This window comes from Artemia sp. Qi Xiang Cuo, chromosome 4, assembly GCF_049724085.1.
Source record: "Artemia sp. Qi Xiang Cuo chromosome 4, ASM4972408v1, whole genome shotgun sequence".
In the NCBI taxonomy this organism is placed as follows: domain Eukaryota; kingdom Metazoa; phylum Arthropoda; class Branchiopoda; order Anostraca; family Artemiidae; genus Artemia; species Artemia sp. Qi Xiang Cuo.
This window is the reverse complement of record NC_142797.1, coordinates 73613086-73640557: the sequence shown is the minus strand read 5'-3', so window position 1 is coordinate 73640557 and position 27472 is coordinate 73613086. Positions and strand designations below refer to the sequence as shown.

Here is a 27472-nt window from a genome sequence, read left to right as displayed (position 1 = left end):
CGCTAGTATTCGTCGATGGCAGTTCATACTTTATTTGATTTTGTACAAATCACGGATATTGGCGAATAAAAAGCTTTTATGGTTGTTAGGTATTTGGTTATAATTTTTGGATTTTATTGAATTTTATTCATCTTTTAAGTTTTTGGTTTTTCTTTGGTTTTTTTGTTATCTACAACATGACTTTCTGTGGTAGTTCTTTGTTGTTTTTTTTCTTCGGCAATTTTCTTAGATAAATTATTTTGTTTTGCGCTGAAGATTAGAGGCGTTTGTCCTCTCGAAATATTCGCTTTGTTGTGTTTTTTCACTATTTTCATTTGGCATGTAAAAACCCCTTTTTGCTCGTTTTTCTTTCTTTATGTGATGTCAGGCCAATGTGATTTAAGAAATTATCTTCGTCATGTTTATGGGGAGCATTCTACCGACGTTGTTACTATATTCATATCTCTTGTGGAAAAAAAAAGCTAATTTGATTAATCAACAGTATTTTCTTCATAATTGTAAAAGAAACCGTATTTTACCCAAGTCAATGTGACCTTCACTTCACTTAAACACACGTATATATATATATATATATATATATATATATATATATATATATATATATATATATATATATATATATATATATATATATATATATATATATATATATATATACCGGTAGTATATATGTTGAAAATTAGAAGTCAGGTGAAATTGCAACATTGTTTTTCAGGTCCTGATAACTGGGACGAAATAGATCCGATGTGCGGTGGATCAGAGCAATCACCAATCAATATTGTCACTTCTTCAGCAGTGGCAGCAAGATACGATCCTATCTTTGTGGTAAATGGGGAAACAGCATCAAAAAAGGTCACTGTGGCTAATAGTGGACATACAGGTACATCTCTTCTTTGTTTGTTTTTTGTTGTTGTTTTTTTCGTAGTATTTTCTCATCGATGTGAACTTAAATGAATTTGAAGTACTTTGGAAAGTGACACGTAAAATCGGTGCAATTTTGACAAAAGTAGTAAAGTTGCACTCTTTTATGCCGAACCAGCATATTTCTTATCAATTTGTCTGATGAAAATCTAATTTGCTTCCCAGTTGTTTTGAAAACTAAGTTGACCAAAGTTATATAACTTTGAAACTATCATTTCAACAATTGTTTGCACATTTTGTTGGCAAAATTTGAATTCAATTCTCTGTTTATTATAAATTATCCTAACTTGGCTTTACCTAGGCTTATGGTGATAAAACAGGAACTTGCCTTATCGTACAGATTTTTAAATTGACAAAGCATGATTTATTTGCTTACTAGACGTTTTAATTATAATTCATAGAATCTTAGATATTCTTTACATAAGAAAGATAAAATGAACAGCAATGCTCCTTTTGCTGCGAAAGAGTGAAATTTCAAGAAATTGGTGTGGATTGGGAGCGAAAGAGTACATAATAAAACCATCAGAAATATTAACTACAAAGTCTTACTTTGGATGGAAGTGCTCGTACACAAGGTTCTCTCTGTCATACATGTTGGGTTACATAAGTGACCTTAAAAATATAGGATGAAAAGAGTATAGCAAGCAATTTTTCAAAGAAGTATAATTCTCACTTTCAAAGACCCAGCCCCTCCACCACGTCTCATATAAGAAAACTAGCTGATTTTGAAGACCACACTGTCTTTCCTGGAAGTACAAATAACAGTTTAATAGGAGTAGTATCCATATACCCAGTCCAGAACCTACAGGAAAACCTACAAGAATATTGTCAAAAGTGTAATAGATTGAAAACCTACATGAAAATATACACATGAATTGCGCAAGGAAAAGCCATGCTTGAGACACTACACTCACACGTGAATATTTTAAAAAGATAATCTGCCTTGGAAACAGTTTGATGTGTTCGGGGAAATTACGTTCCTTGGTGTTGATTGACATTTGTAAAAAAGGGGTAATTAGTGATAGGATAATTTTTTAACATGAAATCTCTGAATAAAATATTTTTGGAGCATGTACTTGACGATGGAGAAAAAGGGTTAAGGTGATTAGCCATTACGAGCGGGGATTCCCCACCTGTTCCTAAACATTGCCAAAAAGATAGTCAAATTGCGTATTTAGGAATGGTTTTTTAGGGAAAGCTGTCAAAAACCCAATTTGCAAATACTTCAATGTGTTGTCAATTTTGGAGGGAAAATAAAAAATACTCAGAATCCAAAATAAATGGGATCTGCCTCAAGGGAACGGCTCAGAGGCCCTTCGTTCCCCCATTTCTGAGGGCAAGGGAAGGGGGGGTCAATTTTAGAGGGAAATCCAAAAATTCTCAGAATCGAAAATCAATGGGATCTGCCTCAAGGGGAAGGCTCAGAGGCCCTTCGTTCCCCCGTTTCTGAGGGCAGGCGAGGGGGGGGGGGTCAATTTTGGAGGGAATACAAAAAATACTCAGAATCGAAAATAAATGAGATCTGCCTCAAGGTGAAGGAACAACGGCCCGTCCGACCCCCAATTCGGCGGGCCGGGGAGGGGGGGGTCAATTGTGGAGGGCAAATCAAAAATACTCATAATCGAAAATCAATGGGATATGCCTGACGGGGAAGGCTCAGAGGCCCTGCGTGCCCCCATTTCTGAGGGCAGGTGGAGGAGGGGGGGGGTCAATTTTGGAGGGAAAACCAAAAATGCTCAGAATCGAAGATAATTTCCATTCATCTTAGTTTTTAACGATGCTCCTTATTTCTAGTTGAAAATGCTTATTTTTTAATTTAATTGGGAATGAAAAGCCAAACTCCAACATAAAGAACAAGGTATTTTGGAGGGGTTATCTGATGAAATAATTTAGGTCGTATGATCAATTTAATTTATTTTTTTAATTCAGTAGTTTTTCAGTAAGGACACTCGATATCCTAAAAGTGTCTGATTAAAACTTTTACCTTGAGCATCGCTTTTGTTAGCAGAATTTCAAAAAGTATCGTTTATGAGGGTTGGAGTATCTGATGAAATAATTTAGGTCGTATGATCAATTTAATTTATTTTTTAATTAAATAGTTTTTCAGTAATGACACTCGAAATCCTAAAAGTGTTTGATTCAAACTTTTACCTTGAGCATCTATGTTGTTAGCAGAATTTCAAAAAGAATCGTTTATGAGTGCTGGCGTATCTGATGAAATAATTTAGGTTGTATGATCAATTTAATTTATTTTTTAATTCAGTAGTTTTTTCAGTAAGGACACTCGATATCCTAAAAGTGTTTGATTCAAACTTTTACCTTGAGAATAGATGTTGTTGGGTCCCAGTCCACCAGCATGAATGGTGGAAATCCACTAGCTCAGAATTGGGGTCTTAGCCCACCAGCCTGAATGGTTGAAATTCACTAGCTCAGAATTGGGGTCCCAGTCCACCAGCCTGAATGGTGAAAATACACAAGCTCAGACTTAGGGTCTTAGTCAAGCAGCCTGAATGGTGGAAATTCACTAGCTCAGAAGTGGGGTCTAAGTCCACCAGCCTGAATGGTGGAAATACACTAGCTCAATCGTGGGGTCTCAGTCGAACTGCCTGAATGGTGGAAATTCACTAGCTCAAAATTAGGGTCTTAGCCCACCAGCCTGAATGGTTGAAATTCACTAGCTCAGAATTGGGGTCTTAGTCCACCAGCCTGAATGTTGGAAATTCACTAGCTCAGAATTGGGGTCTTAGTCCACCAGCATGAATGGTTGAAATTCACTAGCTCAGAATTGGGGTCTTAGTCAGTGTTCAGATTGGAGCGTTGGGCTCCGACTATCTGGGCTTTATTTGTCAAGACCTGAATGCTAAGCGATGGACATGAGCTCGATTGGGACCCCATTGTGAAAACGGAAAACAAAAAACAAAAAATATATTGCTGGTATGTGTGTAGAGAATGGCATGGTTACCGCTAGGGCAACAGTCTAACCATTGACGGTTTTAGGTATCCGTGAATAACTTCTAACGCGAGAGTGGAATTTTTGGAGGTGCCCACCTCACCTGCCCAGAGTCTCAGGCAAGTGACCCTAAATTTGAAAAAGTGGAAATTGGCACAGATTTTCTAAACTGAGCTGAGACAATGAATAGATACTATTGAGAAAGTGATTGGAGACGCTGGGCATCCATGAACAAGTGCTAAATTGAGAGAGGAATTCGGGAAAATATTTGGGGGCACCCAACCGCCCAGAGTCTCCGGCAGGTGACCCAAAAATTTAAAAAACACACAGAGAGGACAGACACAAAGATACGAATCACACACAGAGAGGACAAACACACAGAAACGACACATAGAGACAACACATACACAGAGACGATACACACACACAGAGTCAACACACACAGAGAGATGAGACACACACACAGAAATGACAAACACACATAGAGATGACACACACAAAGATACGTCACACACACAGAGATACTAAACACACAGAGAGACAACACACACAGAGAGACAACACACACATACATAGACAACATCCACACTGAGACGACACACACACACAGAGACGACACACACACAGTGACGACTGACACAGACAGACGACACACACAAACAGACGACACACACAAAGACACGACACACATAGAGAGACGACACACACACAGAGACGACACACTCAAAGTGACGACTTATACATAGAGACGACACACACACAGAGACGACAAACACACAGAGACGACAGACAAAAAGAGACGAATCACACACACAGAGAGGACAAACACACAGAAACGAGACATAGAGACGACACATGCACAGAGACGAGACACACACACAGAGTCAACACACACAGAGAGACGAGATACACACACAGAAATGACAAAACAGACATAGAGACGACACACACAAAGAGACGTCACACACACACAGATACGAAACACACATAGAGACGACATACACACATAGAGACAACACACACACACACACAGAGACAGCATCCACACAGAGACGACACACACACACACAGAGACGAAACACTCAAAGTGATGACTTACACATAGAGACGACACACACACACAGAGAAGACACAACAAAAGCTACGACACACATAGAGATCTGACACACACACACAGAGACGACTAACAATCTTACACGACTTACACATAGAGACGACACACAAATACAGAGACCATTATCATGTAGAAAAGACACACATAGAGAGACGACACACACGCATTGGGGGGCTTAAAAAGGCGAAAATGGGTGAACTAAATCAGTTTATCTGCCTTAACTTGAGAGTAGTTTGTTAGAAATGAGTCGTTGATAATTAAAAAATCTGATGCTAAACTCAGACAAACAACAAGATTGTAACACCTGATTGACTCGTATATTTTGCATGATATTTTTAAAGTCAATTAAGATGAAGAAATGTCGGAGTGTAGGTCTTACATCACCAGGCACGTGGGTGGGAAATTTTTTGTTGGTGGGGGGCTTAAAAAGGCAAAAATGGGTGAACTACATGAGTTTATAAGACGGTTCGTGAAAATCCCAAGGTTTTTTTCTGATTTTTTGGACAATACCCATACTCCTATTGATGAGGACTGATGGTTCTAATTCAATATTTTTTTCATGAAAACAAACTATTTTTTTAACAAATTTTTTTTTTACTTAGAAATTATTCAACTTTTTGTTAGAGTTCTAGTTTAGTTTAGTTTTAGTTAAGAGTTTAGAGTTTTACCTTAGAGTCTTAGCCTAGAGTTTTTGTTAGAGTTCTAGTTTATTTTAGTTTAAGTTAAGAGTTTGATGTTTTACCTTTGAGTTTCAGTTAGAGTTCTAGTTTAGTTTAGTTTTAGTTAAGAGTTTGGTGTTTTACATTAGAGTCTTAGCTTAGAGTTTTAGTAAGAGTTGTAATTTAGTTTAGTTTTAGTTAAGAGTTTAGAGTTTTAGCTTAGAGTCTTAGCTTAGAGTTTTTGTTAGAGTTCTAGTTTAGTTTAGTTTTAGTTAAGAGTTTAGAGTTTTATCTTAGAGTTTTATCTTAGATTTTTTGTTAGAGTTATATTTTATTTTAGTTTTAGTTAAGATTTTAGAATTTTTAGCTTAGAGTATTAGCTTAGAGTTTTTGTTGAAGTTCTAGTTTAGTTTAGTTTTAGTTAAGAGTTTAAAGTTTTAGCTTAGAGTCTTAGCTTAGAGTTTTTGTTACAGTTGAAGTTTAGTTATGATATTTCTAAAGTCAATTAAGATGAAGAAATGTCGGAGTGTAGGTTTGACATCACCAAGCACGTGCGAGGGAATTTTTTTGTTGGTGGGGGGCTTAAAAAGGCAAAAAATGAGTGAACTACATGAGTTTATAAGACGGTTCGTGAAAATTCTAAGGTTTTTTCAGATTTTTTGGACAATAACCATACTTCTACTGATGAGGACTGATGGCTCTAATTCAATATTTTTTTCATGAAAACAATCTATTTTTTTTTTTAGTTAGAGTTCTAGTTTAGTTGAGTTTCAGTTAAGAGTTTAGAGTTTTAGCTTAGAGTCTTAGCCTAGAGTTTTTGTTAGAGTTCTAGTTTAGTTTAGTTTTTGTTAAGATTTTAGAGTTTTTAGCTTAGATTCTTAGCATAGAGTATTTGTTGAAGCTCTAGTTTAGTTTAGTTTTAGTTAAGAGTTTAAAGTTTTAGCTTAGAGTCTTAGCTTAGAGTTTTTGTTAGAGGTTTAGTTATGATATTTCTAAAGTCAATTAAGATGAAGAAATGTCGGAGTGTAGGTTTGACATCACCAGGCACGTGCGAGGGAAATTTTTTGTTGATAGGGGGCTTAAAAAGGCAAAAATGGGTGAACTACATGAGTTTATAAGACAGTTCGTGAAAATCCCAAGGTTTTTTCTGATTTTTTGGACAATACCCATATTCCTATTGATGAGGACTGATGGTTCTAAGTCAAGATTTTTTTCATGAAAACAAACTATTTTCTTAACAATTTTTTTTTTTTGGACTTCGAAATTATTCAACTTTTTGTTAGAGTTCTAGGTTAGTTTAGTTTTAGTTAAGAGTTTAGAATTTTTAGCTTAGAGTCTTAGCTTAGAGTTTTTGTTGAAGTTCTGGTTTAGTTTAGTTTTAGTTAAGAGTTTAAAGTTTTAGCTTAGAGTCTTAGCTTAGAGTTTTTGCTAGAGTTGAAGTTTAGTTTAGTAATAGTTAAGAGTTTAGAGTCTTAGCTTAGAGCTAAGAGAAATTTAATTCAGTAAATTATGAAAAAAAAAAATTTAGACGGTGTTACGTGCGTGCACGTAACCCCGTCTAAATTTTTTTTGTTACGTGCGCGCACGTAACCTCGTCTAAATTAACCTTAAAAAATGAAATAAAGCTATGTCGACTTTGTATATTTTATTCAACATATCCGACAATTGATGCAGAAAAAGCATAGAGTTTGTTACTTACTTACTTACATTTTTTTTTATAATTTCTTGAATTAAATTTCTGTATTGTGCATCCAAATGGGGGATTCAAGAAAAAAATTTAGATAGGGTTACGTGCGCGCAAGTAACACCGTAAAAATTTTTTTTTTCATAATTTCCTGAATTGAATTTCTCTAAGCTCTAAGCTAAAACTAAACTCTTAACTATTACTAAACTAAACTAGAACTTCAACAAAAACTCTAAGCTAAGACTCTAAGCTAAAAATTCTAAACTCTTAACTAAAACTAAACTAAACTAGAACTCTAACAAAAAGTTGAATAATTTCGAAGTCCAAAAAAAAAAAAATTTAAAAAATAGTTTGTTTTCATGAAAAAAATATTGAATTAGAACCATCAGTCCTCATCAATAGGAGTATGGGTATTGTCCAAAAAATCAAAAATACCTTGGGATTTTCACGAACTGTCTTATAAACTCATGTAGTTCACTCATTTTTGCCTTTTTAAGCCCCCTATCAACAAAAAATTCCCCTCGCACCCGTGCCTGGTGATGTCAAACCTACACTCCGACATTTCTTCATCTTAATTGACTTTAGAAATATCATAACTAAACTTCAACTCTAACAAAAACTCTAATCTAAGACTCTAAGCTAAGACTTTAAAATCTTAACTAAAAATAAACTAAACTAGAACTTAAAAAAAAACTATAAGCTAAGAATATAAGATAAAAATTCTAAACTCTTAACTAAAACTAAACTAAACTAAAACTATATCAAAAACCCTAAGCTAAGACTATAAGCTAAAAATCTAAACTCTTAACTATAACTAAACTAAACTAGAACTGTAACTAAAAAAAATAGTTTGTTTTCATTACAAAAATATTGAATTATAACCGTCAGTCCTCATCAATAGGAGTATGGGTATTGTCCAAAAAATCAGAAAAAAACTTGGGATTTTCACGAACCGTCTTATAAACTTATGTAGTTCACCCATTTTTGCCTTTTTTAAGCCCCCCACCAACAAAAAATTTCCCTCGCACGTGCCTGGTGATGTCAAACCTACATTCCGACATTTTTTCATCTTAATTGACTTTAAAAATATCATAACTAAACTTCAACTCTAACAAAAACTCTAAGCTAAGACTCTAAGCTAAAACTTTAAACTCTTAACTAAAACTAAACTAAAATAGAACTTCAACAAAAACTCTAAGCTAAGACTCTAAGCTAAATATTCTAAACTCTTAACTAAAACTAAACTAAACTAGAACTCTACAAAAGACTATAGGATAAAATTATAAACTGTTAAATAAAACTAAAATAAACCAGAACTCTAACAAAAAACTCTAAGATAAGACTCTAATATAAAACTATAAAATATTAACTAAAAATAATCTAAACTATAATTATAAAAAAAAATCTAATATATGACTATAAGTTAAAACACAAAACTCTTACCTAAAATTAAACTAAAATAGAAATATAACTTAAACTCAAAGTTAAAACATCAAACTCTTAACTAAAACTAAACTAAACTAGAACTCTAACAAAAACTCTAAGCTAAGACTATAAGGTAAAACTCTAAACTCTTAACTAAAACTAAACTAAACTAGAACTCTAACAAAAATTTGAATAATTTCGAAATAAAAAAAAACATTTGTTAAAAAAAATAGTTTGTTTTCATGAAAAAAATATTGAATTAGAACCATCAGTCCTCATCAATAGGAGTATGGGTATTGTCCAAAAAATCAGAAAAAAACGTGGGATTTTCCCGAACTGTCTTATAAACTCATGTATTTTATTCATTTTGATCTTTTTAAGTCCCCCACCAGAAAAACAATACACACGTATGTGCTTGCTGATGTCTAACATACACTCCGATATTTCTTCATCTTAATTTAATTTAGAAATATCATTCAAAAAATACGAGAAAATAAGGTGTTACAATTCTTTTGTTTGTCTGAGTTTAGCATCCGATTTTTTAATTATCACCGACGCATTTCTAACAAACTACTCTCAAGTTAAGGCAGATAAACTGATGTAGTTCACCCATTTTTGCCTTTTTAAGCCCCCCACTGCGTGCGTGTCGTCTCTCTATGTGTGTCGTCTCTGTGTACTTGTCGTCTCTGTATGTGTGTGTAGTCTCTGTGTGTAAGTCGTCACTTTGAGTGTGTCGTCTCTGTGTGTGTGTCATCTCTCTATGTGTGTCGTCTCTGTGTGTTTGTCGTCTCTATGTGTAAGTCATCCCTTTGAGTGTGTCGTCTCTGTGTGTGGGTGTGTCGTCTCTGTGTGGATGTTGTCTCTGTGTGTGTGTGTTGTCTCTATGTGTGGGTGTCGTCTATATGTGTGTTTCGTATCTGTATGTGTTTGACGTCTCTTTGTGTGTGTCGTCTCTATGTGTGTTTTGTCATTTCTGTGTGTGTGTCTCGTCTCTCTGTGTGTGTTGACTCTGTGTGTGTGTATCGTCTCTGTGCATGTGTCGTCTCTATGTCTCGTTTCTGTATGTTTGTCGTCTCTGTGTGTGATTCGTCTGTTTGTGTCTGTCGTCTCTGTGGGTTTGGCGTCTCTGTGTGTGTCGTCTCTTTGTGTAAGTAGTCACTATGAGTGTGTCGTCTCTGTGTGTGTGTCGTCTCTCTATGTGTGTCGTCTCTGTGTGTTTGTCGTCTCTGTGTGTGTGTCTTCTCTTCGTGTATGTCGTCTCTTTGAGTGTGTCGTCTCTCTGTGTGTGTGTGTCGTCTCTGTGTGGATGTTGTCTCTGTGTGTGTGTGTGTTGTCTCTATGTGTGTGTTGTCTCTATGTGTGTTTCGTATATCTGTGTGTGTGACGTCTCTTTGTGTGTGTCATCTCTATGTGTGTTTGTCATTTCTGTGTGTGTGTCTCATATCTCTGTGTGTGTGTATCGTCTCTGTGCATGCGTTGTCTCTATGTGTAGTTTCTGTGTGTTTGTCCTCTCTGTATGCGATTCGTCTCTTTGTGTCTGTCCTTGCTGAGTGATTTTTAAATTTTTTGGTCACCTGCCAGAGACTCTGGGCGGCTGGGCGCCCCCAAATGTTGTCCCAAATTCCTCTCTCAATTTAGCACTTGTTCACGGATACCCAGCGTCTCCAATCACTTTCCCAATAGTATCTATTCATTGTCTCAGCTCAGTTTAGAAAATCTGTGCCAATTTCCACTTTTTCAAATTTAGGGTCAATTACCTGAGACTCTGGGCAGGTGAGGTGGGCACCTCCAAAAATTTGTCCCAACTTCCACTCTCGCCTTAGAAGTTATTCACGGATACCTAAAACCGTCAACGGTTAGACTGTTGCCCTAGCGGTAACCATGCCATGCTCTACACACATACCAGCAATATATTTTTTTTATTGTTTTCCGTTTTCACAAAGGGGTCCCAATCGAGCTCATGTCCATCGCTTAGCATTCAGGTCTTGACAATTAAAGCCCAGATTGTCGGACCCCAACGCTCCAATCTGAACACTGACTAAGACCCCAATTCTGAGCTAGTGAATTTCAACCATTCAGGCTGGTGGACTAAGACCCCAATTCTGAGCTAGTGAATTTCCACCATTCAGGCTGGTTGACTAAAACCCCAATACTGAGCTAGTGAATTTCAACCATTCAGGCTGGTGGGCTAAGACCCTAATTCTGGGCTAGAGTATTTCCACCATTTAGGCTGGTGGACTAAGACCCCAATTCTGAGCTAGAGAATTTCAACCATTCAGGCTGGTGGACTTAGACCCCAATACTGAGCTCGTGAATTTCAACCATTCAGCCTGGTGGACTAAGACCCTAATTCTGAGCTAGTGAATTTCCACCATTCAGGCTGGTGGACTGAGACCCCAATACTAAGCTAGTGAATTTCAACCATTCAGGCTGGTGGGCTAAGACCCCAATTCTGAGCTAGTGGATTTCCACCATTCAGGCTGGTGGACTAAGACAATTCTGAGCTAGTGAATTTCCACCATTCAGGCTGGTGGACTGGGACCCAACAACATCGATTCTCAAGGTAAAAGTTTGAATCAAACACTTTTAGAATATCGAGAGTCCTTACTGAAAAAAACTACTGAATTAAAAAATAAATTAAATTGATCGGACGACCAAAATTATTTCATCAGATACGCCAGCCATCATAAACAATCCTTTTTTGAAATTCTGATAACATCATAGATGATCAAGGTAAAAGTTTAAATCAAACACTTTTATGATATTGAATGTCCTTACTGAAAAACTACTGAATTAAAAAATAAATTAAATTGATCATACGAACTAAATTATTACATCAGATACGCCAGCCCTCATAAACGATCCTTTTTGAAATTCTGCAAACAACATCGATGCTCAAGGTAAAAGTTTTAATCAGACACTTTTAGGATATCGAGTGTCCTTTCTGAAAAACTATTGAATTTAAAAAATAAATTAAATTGATCATACGACCTAAATTATTTCATCAGATACCCCCTCCAAAATACCTTGTTCTTTATGTTAGAGTTTGACGTTTCATTCCCAATTAAATTAAAAAATAAGCATTTTCAACTAGAAATAAGGAGCATCGTTAAAAACTAAGATGAATGGAAATTATCTTCGATTCTGAGCATTTTTGGTTTTCCCTCCAAAATTGACCCCCCCTTCCCCTGCCCTCAGAAATTGGGGAGCGAAGGGCTTCTGAGCCTTCCTCTTGAGGTGGATCCCTTTTATTTTCTATTCTGAGTATTTTTGGTTTTCCCTCCAAAATTGACCCCCCCTCCCCGGCCCTCAGAAAGGGGGGAACGAAGGGCCTCTGAGCCTTCCCCTTGAGGCAGATCCCATTTATTTTCGATTCTGAGTCTTTTTGTTTTTCCCACCAAAATTTACCCCCCCCCGACCCTGCCCGCAGAAATGGGGGAACGAATGGCCTCTGAGCCATCCCCTTGAGGCCGAGCCCAGTTATTTTCGATTCTGAGTATTTTTGATTTTCCCTCCAAAATTGACCCCCCCTCCCTTGCACTCAGAAACGGGGGAACGAAGGGCCTCTGAGCCTTCCCCTTGAGGCAGATCCCATTTATTTTCGATTCCGAGTATTTTTGGTTTTCCTTCCAAAATTGACCCCCCCCCCCTCCCTTGCCCTCAGAAATGGGGGAACGAAGGGCCTCTGAGCCTTCCCCTTGAGGCAGGTCCCATTTATTTTCGATTCTGAGTATTTTTGATTTTCCCTCCAAAATTGACAACACATTGAAGTATTTGCAAATTGGGTGTTTGACAGGTTTCCCTAAAAAACCATTCCTAAATACGCAATTTGACTATCTTTTTTGCAATGTTTAGGAACAGGTGGGGAATCCCCACTCGTAATTGCTAATCACCTTAACCCTTTTTCTCCATCGTCAAGTACATGCTCCAAAAATATTTTATTCAGAGATTTCATGTTAAAAAATTATCCTATCACTAATTACCCCTTTTTTGCAAATGTCAATCAACACCAAGGAATATAATTTCCCCGAACACATCAAACTGTTTCCAAGGCAGATTATCTTTTTAAAATGTTCACGCGTGAGTTTAGTGTCTCAGGCATGGCTTTTCCTTGCGCAATTCATGTGTATATTTTCATGTAGGTTTTCAATCTATTACACTTTTGACAATATTCTTGTAGGTTTTCCTGTAGGTTCTGGACTGTGTATATGGATACTACTAATAGGGACAAAATCCTTTTATTTGACAGTGAAACAAACAAAAATATCTGGATATTTCGGTAATATATACAGTAGCCGTCTTCAGCAGAAAAACTGATAGATAAGTAGAGGTTTATCTGTTCAAGACAGCCACTGCATACGTGACTGAAATATCCGGAGATTTTTTGTTTCTTTCACTGTCAAATAAAAGGATTTATTCCTATCGAACTCTTATTTGTATGTAAAAAAAACTAGGGCACAGTTGTAAATTGAAAATAGCCTCTCCAATAGCCTCGTCTTTAGCTGCTTTTACTGCTGTTCGTTTGATCCTAGCTAAATGACCAAGAGGCATAGCTCGGTGGAAGTTGGTGGGGTATCCTTTTATCCATCCTTTCATGACAGCCTCGAAAGTATGATCAAACCACAGTTCGTTTAAAGCTATTTATTTGGTAAACAGTCAGTCAAACAAGAACCTAAGTCTTTTCTTAGACAGTTCCTTTTCAAAATCTATCACATATTCTTTAACCCTTAGAGCACTTAAGTTGCAGAATTGTATTTGACAACCATTAATGATGTGGCTTTTAGGGACATAATTTTCGTTCTAACACGTATTTTGCCGATTTTTTTCGAAATGCCACATAAACACAATTCACCTGGATGCAATCTTTTGCAATCTTTAAATCAGCTATATAAAGACTTTGACTTCCTCACGGGAGAAAACAATGGCAATTCAGTACAAACTGTAAAAAAGAAAAACAAGTAATGGGCTTTAGCCCTTAGAGTTTTTCATTTACAATTTTAAAATAGAGAAATTGAGTGACGGATAGAGAGAGAGACAGAGAGTGAAAAAGAAACAGAGATGGGGAGAATGATAGATAGAGGTGTTAAGAGATAAAAAGAAAAATGAAATTGGAGGAGATGCATAAATTACTTTACTCTCCTTATGTTTGGCTGATTACGTCGCTGTTTTTAGAGTCAAACTTTCGTTTTTAGAAAGTATTAAAGATGCATCTTCATATCTTCCAGTCGTTATCTCCATGGAGGTGGAAAGAGTCCCTTATGTATTTGATGAGTCTTTAGAGGCATATTTCAACTTTGAACAGGCCCATTTTCACTGGGGATCAAATGACTCACATGGATCAGAGCATGCCATAGATAATGAAAGGTATTACTTTCTAGTTCAGTTCAATAATGTTCAAACTGACTTTTTACTTTCCAAGCACTAATTTTTTTTTTACTTCTATTTTGTGTGAACAGTGCTATAGAGTGATAAAAATATGAGAAGGATCTTAGTCTAAATTGAAAGGAAAGACAAAGATTTCTAGTCTGTTGTTGGAGTTTATGATTGAAATTTATGGGTTTTATGAATAGCAAAATTCAATCACTTTGGAGCACCATGCTGTAGACACCTTACCATAAAATATATTAACTAGTTGATCTTTTGCCGATTACCAAGGATTCAAAGACTTAAATGAGGATGTGACTAAGTATCTTTTCATGATTATGATTATAAATGCAACAAAGAAAACCTGTAACCCCACTGCAATTCAATAAAGTGTCTCCATGAAGCCCATTAGCATATCTCATTTGCTTCATTTGGGAGCCTTAATCTTTGGGGTAAAGGAGTAATTCCACCACCTAAGGATTATTTTTTAGTTTTCGATTAGTTTTATAAATCAAAAATTTGTGGAATCCCGATCTTGTGCTATTTGAAGCCACGGACTACTTGTGCATAGAAGATGGATCAGTGCCTTTCAATCCATATTCTTAGTGAGTTGGATACTATAACCTTGATAATCACTATTGAGATTGATTGTTCTTTAGTAGGTCAACGCCAGCAAGTGAACTATAAAATATAACTTAACACCATTTATCATATGCATTACTGAGACCAATCACGAGATATCAAGCATTGAGGTTGCCATATAGGGGCACATACTCCTCAGGTGATACCGAGTACACAACGATTGTGCGAAATAAGTAGGTGGAATTGTTTCCGTTTATATAAATAGCCAAATACAGTACTAATGTTTTAATCTCCCAAACTCAGCAGGCAAGGAAGCTCTGTGGTTTAGGGTTAACGTTCCAAGTGAGTCTGGGATTATTTGAACTATATATAACACTCCAACTTGCCAGATCGCTAGCTACCTTAAAACTTTATTATATTCGGGGCAAATACACTGATTCTCCCATTTTCCTGCATGGAGACTTCAACGTCTCTTATAGCGCATAGTCCCTAGAAAAAAAATGAAAAGGAGAGGGGTCTGACTTGCGTGGATTGTATTTTTTGTATATGCTTGAAAAACTGGCTGAACTCGATATCTACCATGGCTTACATGATCAATATTGTCTTGATATCTTCCTCACGGAACACCTAGATTACTTCGAGGTTGACGCTCATACCCCTACAGGTAGCCACGTTACCATCATTGCCCAAAGAAATTTTGGTATTCTTTCCCCTATAAAGTACGAGCGACAATTCGGGCAAAAAGAAAAGAGGAGATCGGGGGTGTCTTAAGGAATTCTTTTGCTTCTCAACAATAGAGAATCTTTCTCCTTGAAGGGACCGAGGCGGGTGCAGAAAAATAGTAGCAGGTCATAGTCCACTCTATCGCAAGTTATATCCTATCGAGGTGGATCCAGGTGTCCATAAAAAACAAATCTTGGTTCAATATCTGCTGAAAAAAAGACTATGTGAGCAAAAAAGAACACAACCGATGGACAATCTCAAAGAACTAAAAGGACAGACTTGATTTAATAAATGTCCGTATAGACGTAGCTTACAAGATTCAGCAATTAATGGTTCAGTACAAAGACAAATTGGTTTCCAAGCTTCAAAATGCCTCTGCTAAGACCTAGCGAAGAATTTTCAAAGAAACTTCACAGTCACCTAAAGAAACTATGGGACTATCGTTCAAGACCAACAGGAAAAGACCGAAACTCTTTCCAAGGCGTTTGTCGAATTCCCAAATGTGGGCGACGATGATAAAGAAGTTTTCCATTTCCTTGATTGAACCCATACTCTTCTTGGTCATGTGAACAATATCACTTCTAAGGTTCTCCGCATTCTCCAGAGCGTTGATGAGATCAAACATGATGGTCATGAGAGTATAACTAATGTTTTCTTGAAGTCCTGCAGTGCCAAATTTGTTGAACCTATTTAAACGCTTTTTCGACTGTATTTTTCTTCTGGAACGTTCAACCCATATGGAAATCTGCCTGTTTCACTTCTATAGCTATGCCAATTAGCGATCCAATGAGTATTAGCAAATATAAGCCTATTAGGAACCCCTCCTGCACTGTAAAAGTTTACGAAAGGGTTTCTAATCTTTCTATTGATCAGCACCTCGGGTCAAATCACCTTTTAGGCAACCGACGAAATAGATTCCGCTAAAAGTGTTCAACGTTTGACTGATTAATCCCCGAACACCAGGAGTAGATGTAAATTATAAATATGTTAGACATTGCTTGAGCTTTCGATAGAGTACGGCGTCATGGCCTATTGAAGAAACTTAATTTGTAGGGTGTCGAACGACACCTTTTAAAGATGATTAAGAGCATCCTTTCTGATCCTTCAGTGCGGGTTATTCTTGACGGGTTCACTTTCTTTGACTACCCAATAATGGCAAGCGTATTTCAAGGTAGTACACTGAAATCTAGGTCTTTCACTATCTACATAAATGACATAAAAGATAACCTTGCGAGTCCTCTGTATCACTTTGAAGATGAAATCATAAGACATGTAGTCATTGCAAAACATTAAGACCCAATCCAAGCCTCCCTGTCCCCAAAGATGGATCTTTTGAAAATTAAAAGTGGTCTGATGCCTTGATGTTTAGTTTCAATACAGTAAAAACCAAAGAGCTGGTGAGACGCATACACCTCAATTTCATATTCATGAATAAAAATATAAGGACAGTCTGCGAGCTTCATCTCCTTGGAATCAACTTCTTCACATATATCTATTGGAAAACCGATCGGGTGACATCGATCAGTTTATCCTCCTATGCAAAAAAGCTGGGAATCACCCTTTGATGCAAAAGCTTTATTCTACAGCTCAGTTTGATCATCCTAGAAATTGCAACGAAATATCGTCCTATGGCCATGCCAGAAAAATAAAGATATCCTCCATATGGTTATTTGCTTGAACTAACTGCACACATAATACTGATGACGCTAATCAATATGTATATATTTTCCTCACCAAGCTGGAGGGGAGCGTAGTAAAATAAATCTAATGATCTAAACTTCCAAAATATTTCTCCAGTCACCACTTTCAAAAAGAAGAAGGAAAGGAAAACCTAATTCTAATAGCTAATTAAAATCTTTTTAGAGTAAATAATTTCTTTACCTTATTCTTAAATTCTTCAAAACTTATTATATTTTTAATTTCATTACCAATACATTCCATAATTCTATTCTTCTATTAATAAACGACAGTTTGCACATGAGAGTGATTTCAGTTGGAGTGGACAACTCATTCCTCGTGCGATTATCATAATTGTGGTAATCACACCTAAGCTGAAGTATACCTAAAAATATAAAGGAAGATTATTATTATAATAAATAAACATAAATAATAGTTGGTAAGAACTCTGCAACCTAACAGCCGGCGGAACTGTCCATGTTTGTGGATCATTGAATAACTCCTTAAAATCAGCTTTAACATCTGAAAGTGATTTAGGTCATTTAAAAAAAATGGAAAATAGTACCAGGTATCAGAGCTTCGCTCGGCAAAAAGAAAAACAGTTTTTTAATCACTTTCACAAAAGAACTTTAATTTCAAATTCATTTTATTCACTTTTAGAAAGTAACCATTAGGTTTTTTTACGTCTGATTATTTGTGACTTCATTCATAAGAAAATATTCTTCCAAAATTTGTTAAGGCCCTCAAAGTCGTTACCCATCTCGATAGTTCTTTCACATAGGAAAACCAACAATTACCACTTCACGTTCAATCTTATTAAACAATTAATAGTCATCGAGCAAAATTCAGGCTACTGGCATACAGTTATGGTAATTTCTCTACCACAATACGTAACATTAAATGCAAAGCAATAAAAATTCCGAGACTCGCTTCACAGAAACCAAATGGGATATTTCTTTTTTTAAATGCTCGGAGTAGGCTGATTTGTCAACGAACAAAATGGGTTTTGAAAGTCTTCCTACTTTTGCTCAAGGCTTTCCAGTTCCGGGGGTCTCTATTTTCAGTCACCCGACAATTTATTTGAAATATTAAGGGGGGTGGGAGAGCAAAACAAATATTCCCAAAATCGTGACCTATCTAGATCGTTTTTCACATCAAAAAATGTTAGTTGGCCAATTTTCAGAAGAAATTATAGTGCTATTTTCGAGGAAAACATTGCAAATATATATGCCATTATTGCTTGCTTAATAAGATATAATTATGGTCCAAGAATAGATTCCTGTGGATTTCTGCATCTAATGGGGCATTTTGATGAACTTTGAATCAAATTTTTGATGGGCTTTGAATCAATCTGAACATGCTGCTGCCATCCTGCTAAAATTGAACGGATAAAGCTATGTAAACATCAAAAAAAGAAGAACAATAGCGAATTCTTTTCGTATGAAAATGGAAATTTTTTAGATCAATATTTCGGCCCTATATCCAAGGGCCGTCCTCAGCAAAACATAAATATATGAAAGAAGAAAAATTTAGAACAACATACGACCAATAAAAACTAAAATAATTTTTTTTTTTAAACATTCCCAGCATCCTTACTCCGGCGAAGTTAAACCAGGACTGATAAACAAAGTGAAATGAAACAAGGCAATTCATTGAAATAAAAGAAGAATAATTAAAAACACGTTCTTATTACTAATCTTGCATTTTTGGCAGTTAATCTCAAAGGTCTATTTGTGTCTAGTTCTGTGTTGATGTTTATTGTTTTTTTTTATATTTTGTAAGATCGTTTTTAATTAAATTTGTGTATACAGCATTTAGTGAATATTCCCCCAAGTCCCTATTTAAGGATATATTATTATTTATCTTAAGTCTGATTTCAATTACTTCTCAAACCACCTGTTTTATGCCTAGGTCATTGCTAATACGGGTGGATTCTTTAAAAAGTATTTTATGGCTAGGATTTTCAAATACATGGCTGATTAAAGCAGAATCAAAAGAAACAGTAGCATCATTAGAATTTAGAGCTTTGGAGATATCATCTTTATGCTGTTGTAGGCGTATCTCTAAAGTCTAGTGAGTTCTACCTACATAGTATTTTCCAAAGTTGCATGCTGTTTGATAGATCCCTCTTTGGCAAGTAACTTGGGTTTTATCATAAAATTAGGAATTTTATGATTTTGAAATTATTTGTAAAAACTACATACAGGTTATTTTGTGTGCAGACTTTTTTAAGATTTGTTGTGATTTTTGGGATGTATGGGAGGTAAATTATGTTTCAGGGCTTATCGGGACTCTCACATGGAAAACTATCATTGATTTTACGGGAATTTCTTTTCAATCTACGGTTAATTGTATTATTAATAATTAAAATAGGATACCCAGTTCCAAAAAGTATTTCGCTAGTAAAGTCTAGTTCTATTCTGTTGTTAGAATCAGAACAAAGGTTTAGAACACGGTCGATGAGTGAGATTATGACAGCTCTTTCAACTTGTCGAGGGGGGTTGATTTAAAATGTAAATATCTATTGTATGGGGTCAAAAATTAAAAGTGCCCAGGTATCCCACCATACAAGCGCCCACTACTCCCACAATAGCCTATCATTCTGAGCGGTGCCATTATCCTATCATTCCAAGTGCGCACATCCGGTCTTATCGCACTTCCGCTTTTAAAAGGAATTTTTCTAATTGCAGTTTTTCTGTAACAATGCCATTACTTTAAGCGGGCCTTTAGTGTTATCTCAGCCAAATATTTTGATTAATAAGAATAATCGTCCCGGTTATTTTCATTAGATGAATTCAAAGTTATAACATGGACTCTACTATACAATTGGAAGATGCCTATGTGTCTGAGTGGCTGTTTGCTTGTCTTTCTAATTCTTCCTGTGTGTCTGATCGGGTGTTTGCATGTTTCCATGTCTCTAATTGTGTGTTTGTGCCTCTAACTCTGTGTTTTTTTTGTGTGTTTATGTGTCTGACTCTGTGTGTTCTTAGGTGTTTCTCTATCTCTCTCTCTCTCTCTCTCTCTCTCTCTCTCTCTCTCTCTCTCTGTCTCTCTCTCTCTCTCACCCTCTCTCTCTTTATGCCTATGTGTCTGAGTGGCTGTTTGCTTGTCACTCTCACTGTGCTTGTGTGTCTGAGCGGGTGTTTGCATTTTTCCATGTCTGTTTTTGTGTGTTTGTGTATCCGACTCTGCATGTTTGTAGGTGTTTTTGTTTCTCTCTCTCACTCTCTGTCTCTCTCTGTTTCTCTCTCTCTCTCTCTCTCTCTCTCTCTCTCTCTATGCCTGTTTATCTGAGTGGCTGTTTGCCTGTCTCTCTAACAATACCTGTGTATCTGAGCGGGTGTTTGCGTGTTTCCGTGTCTGTTTTTGTGTGTTTATGTGTCTGACTCTGTGTGTTCGTAGGTGTTTCTGTGTCTCTCTCTCTCTTTTTCTTTCTCTCTCTCTCTCTCTCTCTCTCTCTCTCTCTCTTTATGCCTATGTGTCTGAGTGGCTGTTTGCTTGTCACTCTCACTGTGCTTGTGTGTCTGAGCGGGTGTTTGCATTTTTCCATGTCTGTGTTTTTGTGTTTGTGTTTCCGACTCTGTGTGTTTGTAGGTGTTTTTGTTTCTCTCTCTGTCTCTCTGTATCTCTCTGTCTCTCTCTCTCTCTCTGTCTGTCTGTCTGTCTCTCTCTCTCTCTCTCTCTCTCTCTCTCTCTCTCTCTCTCTCTCTCTCTCTCTCTCTCTCTCTCTCTCTCTCACTATGCCTGTGTGTCTGAGTGGCTGTTTGCTTGTCTCTCTATATATGCCTGTGTACTTTTAAGATACAACAGGTGATTGCTTTGCTATTAGTATATTTGATGTGATTTTGAGACATGAAAAAAAAATGAAAAATTCCAGTTTTGTCAATAAAAAAAAACTAAGTAAAAAAAAACCTTCACTACAAACATTATTTTTCTAATAGAAAAAATCACGACTAAGATTATTTAGTCGTGAAAAAAAAACGTCACTCTAAACATTATTTTTCTAATAGGGAAAAATCACGACTGACACATATATATCATCCTCATTTTTTATTTTTTTAAATAACACAAGTGATTTTTTTGTTATAAGTATATTTAATGTGATTTTAAGACATGGTAAAAATTTGAAAAAAAAATTTAAAAATTATTTAAGTTAAAAAATATATTAGGGTGGGGGGCATTGGGGGCCCTGGAGGGGGACTTTGGGACCTGAAAGGGGACTCTGGGTCCTTGTGGGGGACATTGGGTCCTGGATGGGAATTTGGGGACCCTAACTCATGCAAAAAACCGGTAATGGAAAACATATATGCTCACGGCCATTACATTACAATAATGATATCTGACCGGTTGTAGTCATCAACTATCAATAATCAATAATCGGCTCGATACCGCTATAGTTTAAAGAGGTCTCCACCAATTGTATGTTAGAATCCATTTTATAACTTCGACTTCATCTGATGAAAATAACCGGGATGAGCATTCTTATATATCAAAATATTTGGCTGAGTTAACACTATAGGCCGTCTTAAAGTAAAGGCATTGTTACAAAAGTGGGCACTTCTATGGTGGGATAACTAGGCGCTTATAACCGTTGACCCCATGCTTCTGTCATAAAGGTAACGTCTCCAAAAGATATATTTCAAAAAGCACGTTTTCAACATCCAATTTTCAGTATGTTCTACATAATTATTCACTAGTAACCCCGAGAGGAGTGCGCTCATCAGTAATCCGTTAATTTGCTGGTAATAAGAATTACGGAATTGAAAATGCATTGAATACTTGCTACATGGTTTAACCAAGGTCATTAAGACCTTGCAATCTATTCCTGCTCCTGAAACTTCTATTAAATGATAGTTTTCGTTTACATCATTTTCTAATAATTGTTCAGATACTGCTACATCAATATTGGTATACATAGAGACAATTCCAAAACTACTTATAATTGTATTTTCTGAGATATTCATGTTTTTTAGTTTTTCAACTAAATCTACTGAATTAAATATGTATGATTTTTGAGAATAAAGTAAAAGTTTGCAGGCTGTGCATAACCATTTTCCAATATTGCATGCGGGGGCTTTCGTACCAGCTATGATGGGCCTTAAGGGAATGCCTTGCTTATGTAATTTTGGTAGACCATAAAATTTTGAACAGAAGCTAACACAGGGGAAAAATTCATTATATATTTGTGGGGTAATTTTACCATTTTGTTTTAGATTTTTCAATTCATTTATAATTTTGTTAGCAAACTGATCAGTATGGTAGTAGGTTATAGTTGTATATGGTTTATATGTGGTTTATATATGGTTTATATATGGTTATATATGGTTTATATATGTTTCATATATAGTTGTATATGTGGTTTTTCATTTAGAGATGAATAAATTTTTGTGTCGTTATCTGTCGTATCCATGACAACCAGATAATTGCTTTTTATCTGAGTTAGTTATAATAATGGACGGGCATTTGCAGAGATTAGATAGAATTTTTAGGTCATACAAATTATCTGGTTTTATATGGGCAAGAGAGTTCACCTTTTATCTATTGTTGTAAAGGGTATCATTAAGATTAGCCCTAACTTGGTCTGGGTTGCAAATAGATGTATAAGATTTGTGTAAAGAATAGTCTAGAGAGGAAATTAAAGCTGCCACAGGAACTTGTTTTGGAAGAAAAGAGAATTTTGGATCTTTTACCAGAGCTTCAATTTCTAATGGTTCAAGCGGTCTAGAGGACAGACTTACAGAGGACAGGTCCGGGAGTGAATCTTGGATTATAAGTAGGGTTATTCATCGAAGATTTATATCGTAGGTTTTCCAATTTTGTAACAAGTCAAACGACAAACGGAAATAATGACTACACAATTTCTTTCCAATCTAGCACCTGGCTAAAAATCAACAGAGGATAGATTTTCAAATAAGAACTTTTCTAAAGATTTTCTATCAGAGGAAATAGTGTATCTTTTTTTATTTTTGTCTTTAATAACACGTATTAAGGTTTTAACTGTAGCGTATGAGCAAATTGTTCGTCTTTCCGGGTATTTAAGTGTAGTCTGAATCTTAAAGACTTAGGAAAAGGATTTTCAATTTTGCAAGATACCAAAAATTTTTGTTGGTTAATAATAATAGTATAAACTAATAAAAGATTTATTTTATTTATCAGTCCTTGTTGAACTTCGCAGAAGTGAGGATGTTGAGACTGTTTTAATTTTTTTTTTTTTTTTTTTTTTTTTTTTTTTTTTTTTATTGGTCATATATTGTTGAAAGTCTTTCTTCTTTTGTATATTTATGTTTTGCCGAGGACGGTTTTTAAACATAGGGCCGAAATTTTCATTCAAAAAAAAAATTTCACTGTCTTACGGAAAGAATACCCTATTGTTCTTCTTGTTTTGGATGTTTGTAATGGAAAGGCAGTTTGGTTCCTCGTCGCTATTTATATAAAGCTATGTCCGGGATCAAGAAACTCACAGAAGCTTAGGAACTAAGTCCAGTTACTCAAACTTCCTAATAAGAAAATCGTGACTGATTTTGCTAAAAGCTTCAACTACATCTAGGAACATTGGTAAAACTTATCATCGTCAATCCAGCACTTCGTAAAACTAAGCTAGTTAAATAGGCATCAGTCTGTTCCGTTGAGTAACCAAGATCGTATCTAAGGGGGGGGTGTGTAAAACTCAGGGAGTTTGACCCCTCCCCCTGAAATTTCTTTTCCACTCGTATAAGCGCGAAAAAATACTTATATACATATTTTTGATGCGTTTTTTAAGTTTTTTGTAACCTCTCCCCCAAAACCCTCCCCCTGAACACAAATCCTGGATGCAGCCCTTTGTGTGACCGTTCTGTATTCGAAATTGGATAGTTTTTAACACGTTATGATGCTGTAAATATGAGTACAGGTGTTCGTCAAAACATTTTCTAGGCAAAATGATTAGACAGTAAAAACCGAAATTGTTTTATCATTTCCTAAGCTATTAGCCTCATCATCTTTATGGACAAAATTCAAACAAGATACTTAACAGCAAGATAATTAAATAATTCATTCGGGACATAAACCGCTGCTGGATTGATAATAGTATAAGAGAATAATATTATAACACTCATTGATATAACACCACTACCAGAAGAGTTACTTTTTACTTCATTGATGACATTTTTTATCTCAAGTGGTGATAATGATGACGCATCAAATTCAAAATCTACAAGGTAGTCAAAATTGCATGGATAATATAACTGCGGCTACATTTTTTCAGTAGCGCGCCGTTCTGAGTAGAGAAGTTCTATCTTAATTCCTCCAAGATTCCATCCAGATTTTTGAACATTTTATCTTCTTAATTTATAATTTCAAGCAGAAACGTTTTCACTGGCTAAAAACAATGTTCCTGTATGACTTACCCTTTTTTGCAGGACTAACTTATACTTCCTCAAAAACATAAAGGAATTCGTTCCTAAAGGAATTCGTTTCTAAAGGAATTCGTAACCGTTCTACTATGCTGAACAAAGTGGCTGTCTCGAAAGTTTGACTGGATGCGTTTGGCAAATGAATGGGCTTGAAACAAGGGTTACTTGCCTTCCGATCTCTTGTTACTCTTTAAAAGGGTACTCGACACTCACTCTGTGGGGTGCAAGAGGAGGACTTCCCCCTTCAAATATATAATAAAACATTTGAAACAAGTAAAAGGAAAGTGAAAGAAAGGTGCAATTTATGTTCTAGTCTTGAGAAGGCATGGGGGTTGTCAGCAATACTCATGTTAGTTTCTGGTCGTTTTAAGTTTGACACGGTTATTTATAGTATGATTTAGATACACAAAATATATCACCCTTTCTGTATATAACTTATATGCCCCCCGGCATAACTTACCTTGCCCTAAGAGCTTTGGGGGGGGGGGTGTCATCCTCAAAGAGATAATTTCCGGTCCCTTCAATTACTTTACAAAATGGCTATCTCAAAATTGAGATTGGATGTGTTCGGGAAAATGGTGGGCGAGGGAGGGGGGTTTAGTTGCCCTCCAATCACTTTCGACTATTAAAAAAGACACTACCCCTTTTGATATCCAATCAAATGAGCCCTTTCTAAGTTTTTCTGACAACTCCTTCGATACGAAGTGCCTTGGTCTAAACCAAAAAGAAACAAAAAATAAATTATGCCCAAATCACTCTTTATAGGTAGCGCTATTGCGCTGCCTATGATTCTACTGTTAGCCTGTAATTCTCGGCATTTGAATTTAACAGTTCCGTTCTCCTAAGAAAGCTGGAATATGTTACTCTTTTGAGTTCGTCTGCTATTAGCTTGTACTCTTTTTAATGGGACCTAATTTCTGATATTTCTCTATAAAATTTTTCAATCAAGGCAAATCGAAATAAAATTCTATTCATAAGCGTTTTTCCTAAAAAAAAAGCCAAGCTCACCTGATTTTAGCTTAGGAATAGTGTCTTTAATTCTGCATTTTTTCTACAATTTTTTAGGGGCTACTATAGGCTAAAATAGTTCGTATCTTCGGAAACGCGTGTTGGATTCTCTGCTGACGTCCCAGTAATGCTCCTAGTCGTTAGATCCTACCAGTATTCTGGCCTAGTGCCACCCGTGTAGTTACTTGGTGCCAACTGGGTACGTACCGCAGTGCCACCAGTGACACTACTGACAGTACTAGGGTATGGTATCGTAGTCAAGCCTTCCAATGTCTCTCGTGGACTATTCTGCCCAAACTATTTGTAAATCTAAAGGTTTTCCATGGTAAGTCAGTGATATACTACACTAAGTGGCCCAAGGTATTACTGTAAGTGTCAAAGTCATCAAGCTCAAAAATCGTGTCTTAAACTTTCACTTTCCTAATGAAAGACATCAGAACTAGCACAGGACTCTATTCCTGAACCAACACTGCTCAATCAAATAACCTATCTCTAGACCCTTCAAAAGGAAAAATAATATTTTACTTATTTTCAAAACAAGACAAAAGTAAATCAGCTCTAAAAACCCGAGGCACGACTAATGGAGACCAATCAATCTTAGCCCTCAAAAGGTGCAACGTAAAGCCATGTATTATGCCCAATGAATGGATTAATTATCCCTTTCCAACCCTGGCTAATCTTACCCAAGCCTGGTCGTCCAAAAATACATTTTGGTCTGGGACTAATCATCCAAAGTGTGCAGTTACTATTCAAGCTAATTAACAAGTCTGCGAGAAAAAAAGGTTATGCTAAAATGGAAAACAAAAGATTACGAAGTAAAAAGAAAGGGGGCGTCAACTAGAAAGTATCACAGATTGGAATAACTTAATTTATTTAAAAAAAACAAACAGCAAAAAGGGACATTTTCGTAATCAGGACCGAATGCTCGAACATTTAAGGATTCCAATATTACATAACAAAACATCCTTCAACTCTTTTAACTAGAAAAATAATCAAACACTTTGTTAGGCATTTGTGTTTTTTTTTTGTTTTTTTTTTAGAAAATTACCTAACTATAAACTCCTTTTTTCAAAAAAAATAAAATAATAAGAATTTCCCTTTTTACCAACTAAAAATGAATTAAGGCAATCAAATACAACACGTTACTCTCCGGGGCATACTACAACACAAATAAAAACAAAACAAAATATAACGCACGTCCCGCTTATAGGATGCTCCCCCTCCTTAGGAGAATCCTTTGGCGGTGGCTTCAAATACATTCCAAACTTTATATTACCCCTTCAATCTTCCATCAAAAAAAAAAATTAATTATATAAAAATAAATAAATAAAATTAATACAATTTGAACCATTCTTCCCTTACAAAAACCTCAACAAACAATAAAACATATACTTAAACAACACAATACTTATTTAGGAAGAAGGGTTCAAAAATTCTAACAAATTACCCATAAACTTTAAACTTAAAAAAAAAAAGATAAACTATTTACCAAACCCTGTATCCACCCCTCATCAATTCTTTCTTTCCATTTTCTATTCTTTCTCAAAAGCTCTACTTTTCCCCTAACTACTCCTTTAAATGTTTTTAACTCAACTCTTTTTTTCTTTTTCCTCATATTCCAAATATAGGCACATGCCCATATCACAATTAATAACATCCCTTTCTACCTCTTTTCATCACCTTTTATTTCAAAATCTAACTTCAAAATTTTTTTTCTTACTATTTAAACTCACCATCTCCATATTCTCACCCCTAAAAACATCAAAAATAAAACTAAAAACTTCTTTGCTAAAAATACATTCTATAAATTCATGGCATTTCTTGGCACAGGTTGCACTCCTTTATTTCGACCTTCTTGAAACGGCTTATTCTATCCCTGTAGGGTAATATGGTGTGTATCAGCAAAAACATCACCTCTCTTTCTCTAGTGCCACACGGTACTTCATTTAGATTTTTGAAACCCGCATCAAAATT

The 27472-nt window shown here is 35.9% G+C and overlaps 1 protein-coding gene across 1 annotated transcript in view; it reads left to right on the top strand.

Annotated features, from left to right (window-relative positions):
• Positions 1-27472, top strand: part of LOC148953423 (carbonic anhydrase 2-like) — a 199710-nt gene that overhangs the window by 86589 nt on the left and 85649 nt on the right. Inside the window, exons 3-4 of the mRNA XM_089087664.1 lie at positions 716-880; positions 13979-14117. Of these exons, the coding sequence (XP_088943790.1) occupies positions 716-880; positions 13979-14117 (304 nt within the window). The remainder of the gene's footprint in view (positions 1-715; positions 881-13978; positions 14118-27472) is intronic.